Below are 13204 nucleotides of genomic sequence, written 5' to 3' on the forward strand. Positions count from 1 at the left end.
GGGCAACCATGACTGGCCCGCCTGCCCTAACCAGCCCCACCTCCTGCAAGATCTCAGAACATACCAGTCTCCTGTTATGAGCCTGCTCTTTCTTAATGAGGTCAACAAGCAGTTCATGCCTTTTCAATGTTTCTAGTGCCTAAAAGCGGGGGGAAGTAAAGAATTAATACTGGTTTTGCACATGTCAATCTTCTGCATACTACATATAATGATCTCATGTAATACCTTTTTTTTTAAGTGCCCTTCCTCCTTTTTTACCCATCACATTTGGATGTAGAGTTTCTCTCAGAAACCCTTTCTGTATGCTCTGTCTTCCTCTGCGAGCAGGAAGGCAGTCACATTGAAAGGCGATCTGCTTCCAAGAGGAAAGACGCATGCCGCTCTAAAATCCCCTTCTGCTTTCCTCCAGCCACCCCCTCTCATCTCTCACCACAGCTGGTGTTAGTTGAGCCCTGCCACAAAGGTACCTAGCTGTATGGCCCAGTTCCCTCTTTGCTCCTTGTGGAAAGAATCTGCTCAGGTGGAATCTGGAAAAGCCCCCCCCCCTTCTTACAGCCTTACCAGGACTGCAGCGAAGAAAAACCAAGCAGAAGACTCGGGTACCGATCAGCACATTTTGCAATGCCATCTTATGTACATTTACTCAAAAGCAATCCCTCTCCTACCCCTCCGGAAGGCATGCATTGGATTGGAGCCTAATATAGCTGGTACACACGGCCTCATCTGATCTTTAAAAGACCGTGACCCTCCTTGGCCTGGGCAGAGTAACTCACTTCACTCTGCATTTTGAATTTGTTTTTACTGGCGATTGACTTCAGATGGTCTATCTGTGCAAGCTGCTGGTGCCACATCTTGTTCATGACAGGGCGGGAAATGTGTAGGTGGGGGAAATCCTCCAGGAGCAGAGGCAGGAGGTCGTTCTCCTTGACCTTCACTGCAAGAGAGAGAAAGGCAGGTGTCAACCACCCAGCTCTGGAAGACAAGGGCAGGGCGGCATAGCCTGAGGTCCCAGTCCTCAAGCTGTCAACATCTTGTCTAAGGAAGATGTTGCAGGTCTATGCCCCTGGAGAATAAATATGTATGGAGGGCATTGCTAAATTCTCACACATTTTAAAAAGGGAAAAAGAAAAATAACTGCCCCAGAGTGTGGGTAGGACCTAGCTATTATGTCCCATGCATGTAACATTACCAGTTACTTTGCTGCAGAAAGAAACAAACTGTACAGAGAAATGGTGGGCATTGGAAAAATTAAGCCCAGGCTCACATTGTCATGTCTGTGCTTCATCTCAAAACTGTTTTTCCCTTAAAAAAAAAAAGCTGTCAGATTCTGTTAGACATGTGCATGTAATGTGCAACTAGTCTCTCAAATACCATATTGCTCCATGCAATACCTCGAAATAGGGAGCTACGCAATTATTGCAGGTATCACACTTGACCAACAAAGCTGGAGTCACTTGGACTGTGGCTTTTCACCGCAAATGGAGAACATGCAAGGTGAAAAGTGAGTGTGCAATTTATGGAGCGTGCTCTTTTCTTTGACAGCATCCTCTCCCAGCATTCTTGCAGCGACCACCACAATTGCAGCCTCTGCTTTCCTAGTCAGCTACAGGTGTGTAGCAAAGGAAAGCAGGGTTGCCCATATTGGCACAGATGCTTTCAGTATCTTTCGGAAGAACATCAAGCTGTATAAGCATGGCTGGCATACGTGGCTTGGGCGCCTAATTTTAAAGCAACAAACCCTTGCCAGTGACTACACTGAACTCGGAAGAACTCCTAGAGCAGAGTGCTGGGAGCCTTGGCTTCTCTGATGGCTTTTGGGAAAGGGGTTGGGATGAGCTGTGTGCCCTTGGTTAGAAACTGGTACATGAATTTGCTTCCCTTACACAAGTCTAGACATATGGAGGTCATAAGGCAAGAAGCCAGTATTCTTGGCCTTTAGCCGACGCTTTCAAAAGGTGCCAAGCTTTCTATTAAGAAGCTCTCTGTAGTTCTTACTTGGAGCGGCTTTCTTTGGCTTTGCAAACCCTCCTCTTGAAATCCACTGGCTGAGTTTGGGATTCCGAGGGCCATTTTTTCTAGAATAAATCTTTGCTGCTTGCGAGGCTCTTGAAGGTTCTTTAAATAATTTCTCCTTGTATTTTTGTTCCTAGACGCAGACAGACACAAAGAACAAGTTACTGAAAGGCAAGCATTTCCAAAAATAGCCACTGGCTACTTGCAAGGAGATTTACACAGACCGGGCCAAATTCTTCCTGTAGAGCAAATGGATTCTGAGCAAAGAAGAGGAGCATTTCTATGCACCTTGAAAGAGAGGAAACCCATCCTCAGAATCCCAGGAATTAAGAGACCAGCGCAAGAGAGGCACACCACCCCCAACTCCTCAATTCTCTTCTGCTGCCCCTTACAATTTCCTTTGCCTTGGCTTTCAGCTCTGCCAGTTCGAATCTCTCACGAGCCTCATAAGTTCTTAATTCATCCTCGTAGGCTTTGGTCAAGCGCTGGAAGGCAAAAAACAAAACAAAACAAAGCCCGGTCAATGTCCACAACAAGTGTGTCGATTTAGCAAAACATTCTATGCCACTTTTCCACATTTCTACTCCCAGGGCAGCTAAAAGTCAATTAAACCATATAAAAACAGCAAGTCAACATACCAAAGCAGAATCCAAACATAAAGGTATAAAAGCTTCACAGAAGAAGAAAAGGTCTGGGTTTTTTCAAGGCCTGGGAAAATAGACCGGCCCCAAAACACAGCTGCCAGACGAGCCTCCCCAAGGAAAACGTAGCACAGCTAAGGCAGGGCAGCTCTCGCCAGTTGCTGCAACTCTGTTCTCAGAAGGCTGGGGCACTGAGAGGAGGCCTGAAAAGGTTAGCTTTAATGCACAGGCAGGGGAATGCAGGGTACCCAAGGCCAAAGCCATGTAGAGCTTTAAAAAGGTATGGGTCAGGAATTGGAACAGTGCTCAGAAACAGACCCAACAGTCAGATTGGCCCCTGTATGACTCACACCAATTAAGCCCAATACCACCAGTGCAGAGAACAGCCATGAGGTAGAGACTTAGGCTTGCAGGATGATGCTTGTATCTTTACATGTCAGCAAAAATATATCCAGCACTGCAGTTCTGTTGGCCAAATGGACTTCTGTGTGTGCATCTGAGGTTCCCCTTCTTCTCCTTGCACACCTTCAAAATCAGCTCCAGGGGGGTTGGGGGACCCCCTGCAGTAGACTAGGGGGGTTGTAAAGGAAGGGCAAGTCTCATAATCCCAGCAGAATTACATGTAGGGAGCACTGGATACAACCCATAAAAACAAAGCAATTGGCACAATGAAACTGAATGTGTCTCCCCACAAAGTGAGAGCTATGTTTGCTGCAGCTAATATTGGGAATGTTAATGCATATGGCGTTGCCAATTCGTATATATTTTAAAAAATACCAAACTGGCAGATATGAACATTTCAAAGAGCTAGTTACTTAATAGCTAACAGCACCAGGAGGCTGCAGCCCACTGGACCCCCTGCCCCCCAAAGCATCAGACGTGGGAAGGAATTTTGTTAAGGCCTGAACCAAACCTTTGCCTGTACTGGGCTGGGTCCTGCAATGCTAATCTGGGCATAAGATCCTTTTCAAGAAATTACAGAGCCAAGTAATCACGAAACATGGCAGCAAAGATTAACTAAGGCAGTCAACTCTTACGCAGTTTAGAATAGGGTACAGTGGTACCTCGACTTACGAACGACCCAACAACCGAATTTTTCGACTTACGAATGAGGCAAATGGCCGCACGCTTAAGAATTTCTCGACATCCAAATGGAAACCGTGGCGGTTTTAGATAGGGGTTTTTTGACTTACGAATTTTTAGATGGGGTTGCTTCGACTTATGAATTTTTCCGTTTCCAATGCATTCCTATGGGAAATCGCATTTCCAATGGCGCTTTTCTACTTACGGATTTTTCAACCTATGAAGGTGCCTTCGGAATGGATTAAATTCGTAAGTCGAGGCACCACTGTATTTGATAAGGGAAAGCATCAGAAGTCAGCACATCAGAGAAATAAAACCTGAAGAATTATTTGAGCTGTTTTATTACTTGGCTGCTTAAGTACAGGCTAGAAAGCTGATTATAGGTGCCAAAGCACTTTGCTCAAGCCGCATAACAAATCCAAAACAGAATTGAATGCCTCTTGTTTTCCAGGGTGTCTGTGTCACATCACAACTCTAGCAAATTCACAGGGTGGATGTTGAAGCAGACAACAGATCTCTGGACATGCTTCCCCCCCTTTTTTTTTAAAGAAAACCTTAAAACTTCCCTTTTGGGCAAGCGGATAAACCATCTGCATCCCCAGTGGAAGAGACCTGGAAAGGCTCTTCAGTGTTGGGTATGCCTACCTGCCTATTGAGGCTATCGGCGTTTACCTAGAAGGCTGCATCTTGCAATCCTGCTGCCCTTACCTTTACTCTTAACTTCCTCTGGTCTTCTTCCTTTTGCACACGGTCGTACATTCTTCCCGTTGGGCCCCATACATCTTTCCGAAGTGCACCACCCGATTCAGAGCTTAGGTGGTGGCTTGACGGAGGAGGTGAAGCAGAAAGTGACCGCCGTCTGCTGGGTGCCCTTCCGAAACGTAGCACACCTGTGAAAGAAAACAGCTCTGAGCGATTCTAGTAGCAGCAGCAGAAACAAGAGGCGCTTGTAGAGACACTTTTATTTGGTTTGCACGTAACGTGAAGCCAAATTGGCTCAGTGCAGAGAAAATCTGGCTCCCGCTTTGCTCCTCCTTTGGTCCTGGTGCTGCAAGCTAAGCCACGGCTTGGCTTAGCCTGTTGTCTGAACCCAGGCTCATGGCTGAATTCCTATGCTCCACAAATAACCCAGAGATGCATTTTAAATAAAAGCACACATTCTACTCATGTAAAAACACATGGATTTCTGGACCATCTACAGGCCAGCTTTAGAAGGTGATTGGGCGGGATCTGGCCCCTGGGCCTTAGTTTGCCTACCCATTGTTTAGCTCGTAGCAATTCAGCACAGCTGAAGGAGGATCAAAGCAGCTGTACTTCCTCAGGAATTGTGAATTTGTGTTAAACTAGGGTTGCCATATTTCAAAAAGTAAAATTCCTGAGATTTTGATATTTTTTTTAAAGAAACCCACCAAAATTGTTAAGCTTTTTTAGGGGAAACTACCACAAAAATTGTTATGTTAAGCTTTCTGGGCTGTTTCCGCTGCTTTTTCCATCGCGTTGCCATACATCCGGGTTTCCTGACATTTTGCCAATTTGGCAAAATTCTCCCCATGTCATTTTTACACTCGAAAACCAGGACATGTCAGGACAAGCCTACGTTAAGTCATGGTTTATATTAACATTGTGTGCCAGCTTGAGCCACAGAGGAGTTACAGTTCTTTACAGTGAATGCCCTTCAGTTGCCAGTGGGACTCTCTGGGACCACATACTCTACTGCCTCGTATTCCAGTACAGTGGAACCTCTACTTACGAATTTAATCCATTCCGAATGCACATTCGTAAGTAGAAACATTTGTAAGTCGAAATGATGTTTCCCATAGGAATGCATTGGGAACGGATTAATTCGTTCTGGGGCCTTAAAAAAAGGCACTTTAAAGGCCAGCGGGAAGCCGGCGGTGGTGGCTGCAATGGGCCCTATCAAGCCCTATGGCCGGATTGACAGCTGGGGGGGGGCTGTAGGAGGCCGGCGGCCTTACACAGCGCCTCGCCGAGTGGGACACCTCCTGCTCCCGGGCGCCAGCGCACAACCTCGCGGCTCAGGCAGCTGCAGCGACGGGTGGCAAATCTGCTTGGCAGACGGCCGGGCGGGCACCTTGCCGCAAATTCCCCGGGCAACGCGGGGCTGCCCATCATACCCCTCAAAGCAGGCCAGTCAGTGGCCGCGCCGCAAACAGGGGGCCCGAGGCAATGCTGCTCCTGAAGGCGCTCAGGGATGACTTTCCCCCTTCCTCGGAGGCGAGCGCGGGGCTGGGCTAGCTGGGCTAAGGCACGCGAGGCTGTCTGGGTTGCTGGCGCTGCCGCCACCTCTGCGCGGAGCTTCGGTTGGGCACCGGCTCTGCCAAGGCGCTGAAGCTCCGCATCCCTCTCCCTGGGCAGTGAGGAGGAGGAGGAGGAGGAGGAGGAGGAGGCGGCCAGGCGGGCTCGGACACAGCCCGGCTCGGCACGCGCCCCGGCAGCAGCATCTGCTCACGGATCGGCAGCTGGCGGTGCGGGCCGGTAGGCCGCCGGCGGCGACGGGGAGGGCGCGATCCGGCCATAGCCCGAGCAGTGGGGGGCCGGGAGTGCTGCCAATGGTGGCGAGGGCCCAATCCGGCGGGAGCCGGCTGAGCCCCGATCCCTGGCCCCATTCATCCTAAGTCCTGCGCGCGACAGGCAAGCTTCCCCAGGTCCCAACCAAGGCGAGAGGTGCTGGGAGCACTGGCGGCAAGGGCCCCATCCGGCCGTGGGCCAAACAGCAGGGTGGCGGGGCGCTGGCGGCGGCAGCAAGGGCCCTTCGGATGTAGAATAAATTTGTAAGTGCGCGCCAATTTTTTCTACTCGTAAGTAGAATTTTTCCTAAGTAGGGTCGTTCATAAGTAGAGGTTCCACTGTATAACATTCCTTCCTTTCACAAGGCGTTAGATCCACACTTTGCCAATCAAGGCTCAGCAGCAGGTTTGCAGTTTACTGAAGGGAGTCCAAATACACATGCAGAAGGAACAACTGGTTTTCGCCTGAAGGGCATTTCTTTAAGGTATTGGGACACACAGCATTGGTGGATTATGCTGCCCCCCTTGTGGCTGTCTGCATCCTCTGTCTTTCACCACAAGAGGGCAGCATAACCCACCATGAAGTGCACACATCACCTATCAAAGAAAGGGGCAGCTCACCAGGATGCCGTCAAACTTAACACTCTGAACTGTTACCCGATTCCGGTTTCCTTTGGCGGTAATCCATGATACTATCACTGTGCTGAGAAAGATTATCTTCATCGGCTGATGACTCTTCCTCCTCCTCCTTGCTTTGCGCGCCCAGAGCATGCTTTAACATCTGTTATTTAAAGAGATTCCCCCCCATCTGTCAAGAATGCATTCCAATAGCACAACCTAGTACTAACAGTTAATAATAATAAATTATTATTATTATTATTATTATTAATATATTATTATTATTATTATTATTATTATTATTATTATTATTATTATTATTTCTACCTCGCCCATCTGGCTGGGTTTCCCCAGCCACTCTGGGCAACTCCCAACAGAATACTAAAAACACGATAAACATTTAACATTAAAAGCTTCCCTAAACAGGGCTGCCTTCAGATAGTTGTTTATTTCCTTGACATCTGATGGGAGGGTGTTCAAAACATCTGTCCGATGTTCAAAACATCGGTCTGAAAACTCCGGCCTCAAGTATATAGATAGTCTCATATTTACTACCAAAACCAAGGTTGGCACCTTGTGGTACCTTGATTGAATTTATTGCAGCCTGGTCTATGCATGAAGCAGAATGGTTGGCAGAATCACAAGGTGGCAGAACGGACTGTGCCACTACAGTACTACTACAAAATGCAGCCAGGAATGCTTCCGAGTACCGAAGAAAAGTTTTCTGCAAGCATCTGGGTGGCCATTGCAAGAACAAGATGCTAGAGTAGGTGGACATCTGGCCTGATCCAGCAGGCTCTTCTTATGTCCTTAAACTTCTCATTATTTTTGGTCGCAGTTTTAATATTGGACTGTCTCTCTTTGGAAAAAGTCAATCCCAGGAAGGAGTAACTGACCTAACATGCTACATATATTGATTTTATTAGAATGTTTGGTAAAGCCCAGGGTGGTGTATTTTGGACACCAAATGGTCTCCCAGCTGGTTCTTGGATACCAGGGGCTGCTAAAGGATTTTAAATTCAGAAGGTGCCTCCCCGCTCTCCTGGTCATCCCACCCCTTTCACTAGGTCTTCTCACAAGTTAATGGCAACAGGAGAGCTGCACTATATTGGGAGAAGGTGCTGTCAAGAATAGATGGGGCTTACTTACTCCATCTAGTTCATTCATCCTGCGGGACAGTTTGTCCGACATCTCCTTCAGCTCCTGTTCAGACAGCTTTTTCTTTGCCGTTTGGTGTGAAGAAGCTTCCTCTGCAAGCGAGTCTGTGATGGAGCGTTCTTTCTGGCTGAGAAACCACATGGGGCCAACAGGCTGAAAATGAATGTTGCTTTTTCTATCAAAGACCTCATTTCAGCAACACTCAGACAGCGTTCCCAGGAGTTCATCTTGGCAGCAATACAATGAGAGTTCATACATGGACCTCAGGGATCACACAGGCCTCCCTAAATATTTAGCTACGTATCTGACATGCTATTCCCTCCGATGAGAAAAAAAAACTTGTGTTGCAAGACTCAGTGCCCAGGTTGCATGAATAGGCTTTTGAGGAAATAAATGAAGAATATGACAACTGTTATTAGCATGTATCACCTTAAGCTGCTGATAACATCGCTGGTTTGGGAGGAAGAGGCAAATATTGAGGTTTTAAGTCAGAAGGAAATAACCTTTTGTTGTTGTTGTTGTTGAGGACTACATTCCCCTTGGAGGGAACCTACCTGGAACAGAGCCAGATCATCAACACTTCAAATACCCCCCTTTTCTCTCTCACTACCTCATACTTAATAATCTTGGTAGTTCCCCACCTCTGTCTTAAACAATGCAAGAAAACCTTTAGGATCTCAGACGATCTAGGAAATGCATACCTTTTTCCAGCAAGCAGATTCCTTTGTTTTGGTCTCGTGCTTTGCTTTGTTGTAAACTGTGGCAACCTGTCCTTCTCAAAGCAAGGAGCTGGTGTGTACGGAACATTCTCATTCCTTTCCTTTTAGATGAGAGGGAGGAAAAAAAGCTCTCACTGAAGAAGTCAAGAATAAATTAAAGAGAATGCCTGGTGTTAAAACTGAGCAATGAGTGCCACACCATATACTGAGGGGCTGCCAAATGGAATTGCTGGTAATATTAAAGCAGCTTTTAGGGCATTAGCAGTCCTTCAAAGGATGATATTCATTTATTGCAATGTTGTTTGTCAGCCTAGAAATATATTTTGGGTTCCGAGCACCCAGCACTCGCTCTCTTTCTGAGCAAAATAAAAATCAGAAATGCAGCCTTTTAAAATCTAAGCATTCCCGAGTTTGACTTACAAGCAAAACCTGTCACACGTTTTGCAGATGGCACACTTTTTACTATGGCAATTCATAGAATCTTAGAGTTGGACCCAAGGGTCATCTAGTCCAACCCCCTGCAATGCAGGAATCTCAGCTAAAGCATCCAGGACAGATGGCCATCCAACCTCTGCTTAAAAACCTCCAAGGAAGGAAAGTTCACCACCTCTCGTGGGAGTCGGTTCTACTGCTGAACAGCTCTTACTGTCAGAAAGTTTTTCTGCATGTTTAGTTGGAATCTCCTTTCTTGCAACTTGAAGCCATTGGTTTGAGTCCTACCCTCCAGAGCACGAGAAAACAAGCGTGCTCCCTCCTCCATGTGGCAGCCCTTAAGATATTTGAAGATGGCTATCCTATCTCCTCTCAGTCTCCTCTTTTCCAGGCTAAACATACCCAACTCCTTCAACTGTTCCTCATAAGGCTTAGTTTCCTGACCCTTTATAATCTTTGTCACCCTCCTCTGCACAAGTTCCAGCTTGTCAACATGCTTTTTAAATTGTGTCGCCCAGAACTGGACACAGTATTCCAGGTGTGGTCTGACCAAGGCACAATTGTTGTTTAGTCCGACTCTTCGTGACCCCATGGACCAGAGCACGCCAGGCACTCCTGTCTTCCACTGCCTCCCGCAATTTGGTCAGACTCATGTTGGTGGCTTCGAGAACACTGTCCAACCATCTCGTCCTCTGTCGTCCCCTTCTCCTTGTGCCCTCAATCTTTCCCAACATCGGGTCTTTTCCAGAGAGTCTTGGAAAAAGACTCAATACTATTACTTCCCTACACTATACTTCTGTTGATGCAGCCTAAATAGTGTCAGGGTTTTTTTCCCTGTTGAATCACACTGTTCAAATACTATAATACTATAAACATGTAATATAAAAGATAAAGGACCGCTGGACGGTTAAGTCCAGTCAAAGGCGACTATGCCGTTGCAACGCTCATCTCGCTTTCAGGCCAAGGGACCCGGTGTTTGAGCACAGACAGCTTTCCAGCTCATGTGGCCAGCATGACTAAACCACTTCTGGCACAACAGAACACCATGACAGAAGCCAGAGTGCACGGAAATGCAGTTTACCTTCCTGCCGCAGCGGTACCTATTTATCTACTTGCACTGGCGTGCTTTCAACTGCTAGGTTGGCAGAAGCTGGGACAGAGCAACGGGAACTCACCCCATCGTGGGGATTCAAACTGCCGACTTTCTGATTGGCAAGCCCAAGAGGCTCAGTGGTTTAGACCACAGCCCCACCCGCGTCCCTATATAAACATGTATCTACACCCAACAGGGTATGAATTAACAGCTACCTTTCCTGCATCATCTATGGCGTCTTCTAGCACTGGCTCATCAGATTCTTCATTCACATCAGCTTCTGGTTCATTATCTACAGCTGGAAGAGCCAACAGCAGAAACCACAAGAAATTAGTTTATATAATTCACTTCTTTATATACACAAGTAGAGGCAAACCCAAGTCCCAAAAAACTAAACACATTTGTCACAGCATATGCAAACAGGATAACACAGTGACTTATTGTAAAACTACCTCCACATGAAGACTTCTATAGATTTTTCTGCCAGGATAATTGGCGATAATAAGTTTAACTTGTAAAAATAACACAAACATCCAAATAAAAAGTGTGGTGGGGGGGTCAATTTGTTTTCTCTGGCTGTGCCTATCACAGAATTGTTAATCACATTTTCTAGAATGGTTTCTCTTCAGCATTTTTTTTACTAATGTTAGTTCAGTGATGTAATTACCCAAGAAGGTGAGCAGGGAAAAGAAAGGCTTAAAGATGAAAGGTAATCAAATGTTCTTGCCAACAAGAATTGGTGCCTTTGTTAATGCTGCACTCAAACTGTGGGTTAAAGTGATAAAGGGTATCAACATGGTGCCCTCCAAATGCTGGACTCCAATTTCCATCAGCCCCAGCCAGTGGCCAGGGATGATGGGAGTTGTGATGCAGCAACATCAGTACTGGTTTACAATGCAATCCTATATAATCTGCCAAAGAAAGTAACTGAGACTGAGTTCAGTGGGACCAGCTTCTGGTTTGCTGAAAAGTCTGTTTGGGATAATGCAGAGCTCTTTGAGAGAAGTGAGTTTCTAACAGAATTCGCCATACCATTATAAAAACTTCACTTCCCAAGGTACCCTTGGGAAGGTGAAAAATGAAACTGAACATAAGCATACAGTGATGTTCCCTGACAAATGAGAACATTTTCAGAGGAAAGAAAGAAAGAGAGAGAGAGAGAGAGAGAGAGAGAGAGAGAGAAAGAAAGAAAGAAAGAAAGATCCACAAGTAGCCACTTTTACAAGCACTTTTCAAAAGTCTGTTTCTCCCTATGTCAGTAGCTTTAATTAGAGTAGTAAAAGAGATATTAAGATTACACTTTTCAATAACTCAAGGAATGTTCTTACCAGAAGTGATCGTGGATAAAGAAAGGATGTCACCTGAGAGGGTTCCAGACTCTTCCCCAAGGGACTCTGCAGGCTGTTAAAAAAAGTGGGACATACAATTTTTGTGTGGCATTTGCTTATTTGTTTTTTTAAAATGCATATACGGGCAACTCCCTGTTTGCACGGGGGTTGCATTTCAGGTCATCGTGCATGTCAACAGTCGCACGCCAATCAAACGCCTGCAAAATGGTCACAGTTTGTGCATAAAATATTACCCAAACCGTAAAAATAACCAGATGTATTAACACCACATTAAAATTTCTTTGTGTTTGGTGTAGGCCTTGTCATTTCTCATCTAAATAGCTAATAGCATCAACAGTATATTATGACCGACACACACACTCCAAAAGTAAGTGAAATAATTGCCAATTCTCCTAACAGGTTATTCACCTTATTCATCCCTTCTCTTCCATCCAGATATGACACCAACTGAGTTTGCTTCAACATACAGAGAACACCCCTGATTCTCCTTGTGCAATTATAAAGGCTCTGGCTTACTTCCATTTACTAGTCATCTCATTCCTTGGTACTGCTAGTAGATTAATCATTGCCTTTTGATGTCCTGTTCAAACAATATCTTCTATATTCCCTAAATGACTTACTGCTTTAAGAGAAACTCACTATGAAGATGTGCCTCTTCCCACACCATTGGGCAGTGTTAGAAACTGAGATATTAAAGCTAGGAGCTAAATGTCACCTTAAACCTAGGTTGTGGGCCCAACAACGGAATGTCTAGGCACACTTTTTTTTTTAACAAGAGTACATAGCTGAAAATGAATGAACTGCAGCTAAAATCTTATGTTAATTTTTCACATGATCTAGTCTTTCCTCTGCCCACCACCCCTAATATTCTAAAGAGGGTCTCTTCTCCAATCTTCAGAGAGTAGCTGGAAGTGCGGAGGCAGGAAAAGGTCCTCCTTTCCTTCCACTCTGCAGTTTTAATCTGAAAATCTTAGGTGTAGTACTACACCCAGAGCTCAGAAACAACATGTACTAATGAAATTCCCTGTCGCAAAATGCGCCTAGAACAATGGGAGTTTCGAACACAGCATTTGGGACTCTATCATGATTCTTATATATTGGTTTTATCTTAAATCAGCAGGCATGGTAGTGGTTTAATACGCTTAGACAGTGTATTGTAACTCAGTCAGAAATACACTCTTCCACCTATGTTCTGAAAGTGATACATATCGAGCTTCCTGGACACAGGAAGGCCTAGCGACGATAACCTGGAAGCAGTTCGAATTAAGGATCCCACGGCAATGCATTTCTACAAAGGCTGACAATACAAACAGAAACAAATGAAGCTTCAGCACTTACATCAGAGGACGCAAGTCTGGAAGGTTTAGCCGGTGGCGGCGAACGTCTGCCTGAACTTCCAGCGCCTCTTTCGGTTAGGTAAGGGGGCCTGGATGCGGAAGGCTGGAATGGTGGCTGTAAAGGAATGGCTGGGCGGATTGGTTCCCCAAGCTTTTTCGCACTGGAAGAACACAACTGCTCCTTAGACGACAAAGCAGATTTGGCTGTTCCTTAGGAAAGATAAGCAGTTTAG

General features: G+C 45.9%; 1 protein-coding gene across 2 annotated transcripts in view; it reads right to left on the reverse strand.

Annotated features, from left to right (window-relative positions):
• Positions 1 to 13204, reverse strand: part of CEP95 (centrosomal protein 95) — a 32717-nt gene that overhangs the window by 4297 nt on the left and 15216 nt on the right. For both annotated transcript variants that reach the window (XM_035103985.2, XM_035103984.2), the window contains exons 8-18: positions 12973 to 13181; positions 11614 to 11686; positions 10501 to 10583; positions 8743 to 8861; positions 8033 to 8168; positions 6923 to 7046; positions 4446 to 4627; positions 2406 to 2498; positions 1996 to 2146; positions 774 to 934; positions 65 to 139 (exon numbers count right to left, since the gene is read on the reverse strand). In XM_035103985.2, the coding sequence (XP_034959876.2) occupies positions 65 to 139; positions 774 to 934; positions 1996 to 2146; positions 2406 to 2498; positions 4446 to 4627; positions 6923 to 7046; positions 8033 to 8168; positions 8743 to 8861; positions 10501 to 10583; positions 11614 to 11686; positions 12973 to 13181 (1406 nt within the window). The remainder of the gene's footprint in view (positions 1 to 64; positions 140 to 773; positions 935 to 1995; positions 2147 to 2405; positions 2499 to 4445; positions 4628 to 6922; positions 7047 to 8032; positions 8169 to 8742; positions 8862 to 10500; positions 10584 to 11613; positions 11687 to 12972; positions 13182 to 13204) is intronic.

Source organism: Zootoca vivipara, chromosome 2 (genome assembly GCF_963506605.1).
Source record: "Zootoca vivipara chromosome 2, rZooViv1.1, whole genome shotgun sequence".
NCBI lineage: Eukaryota > Metazoa > Chordata > Lepidosauria > Squamata > Lacertidae > Zootoca > Zootoca vivipara.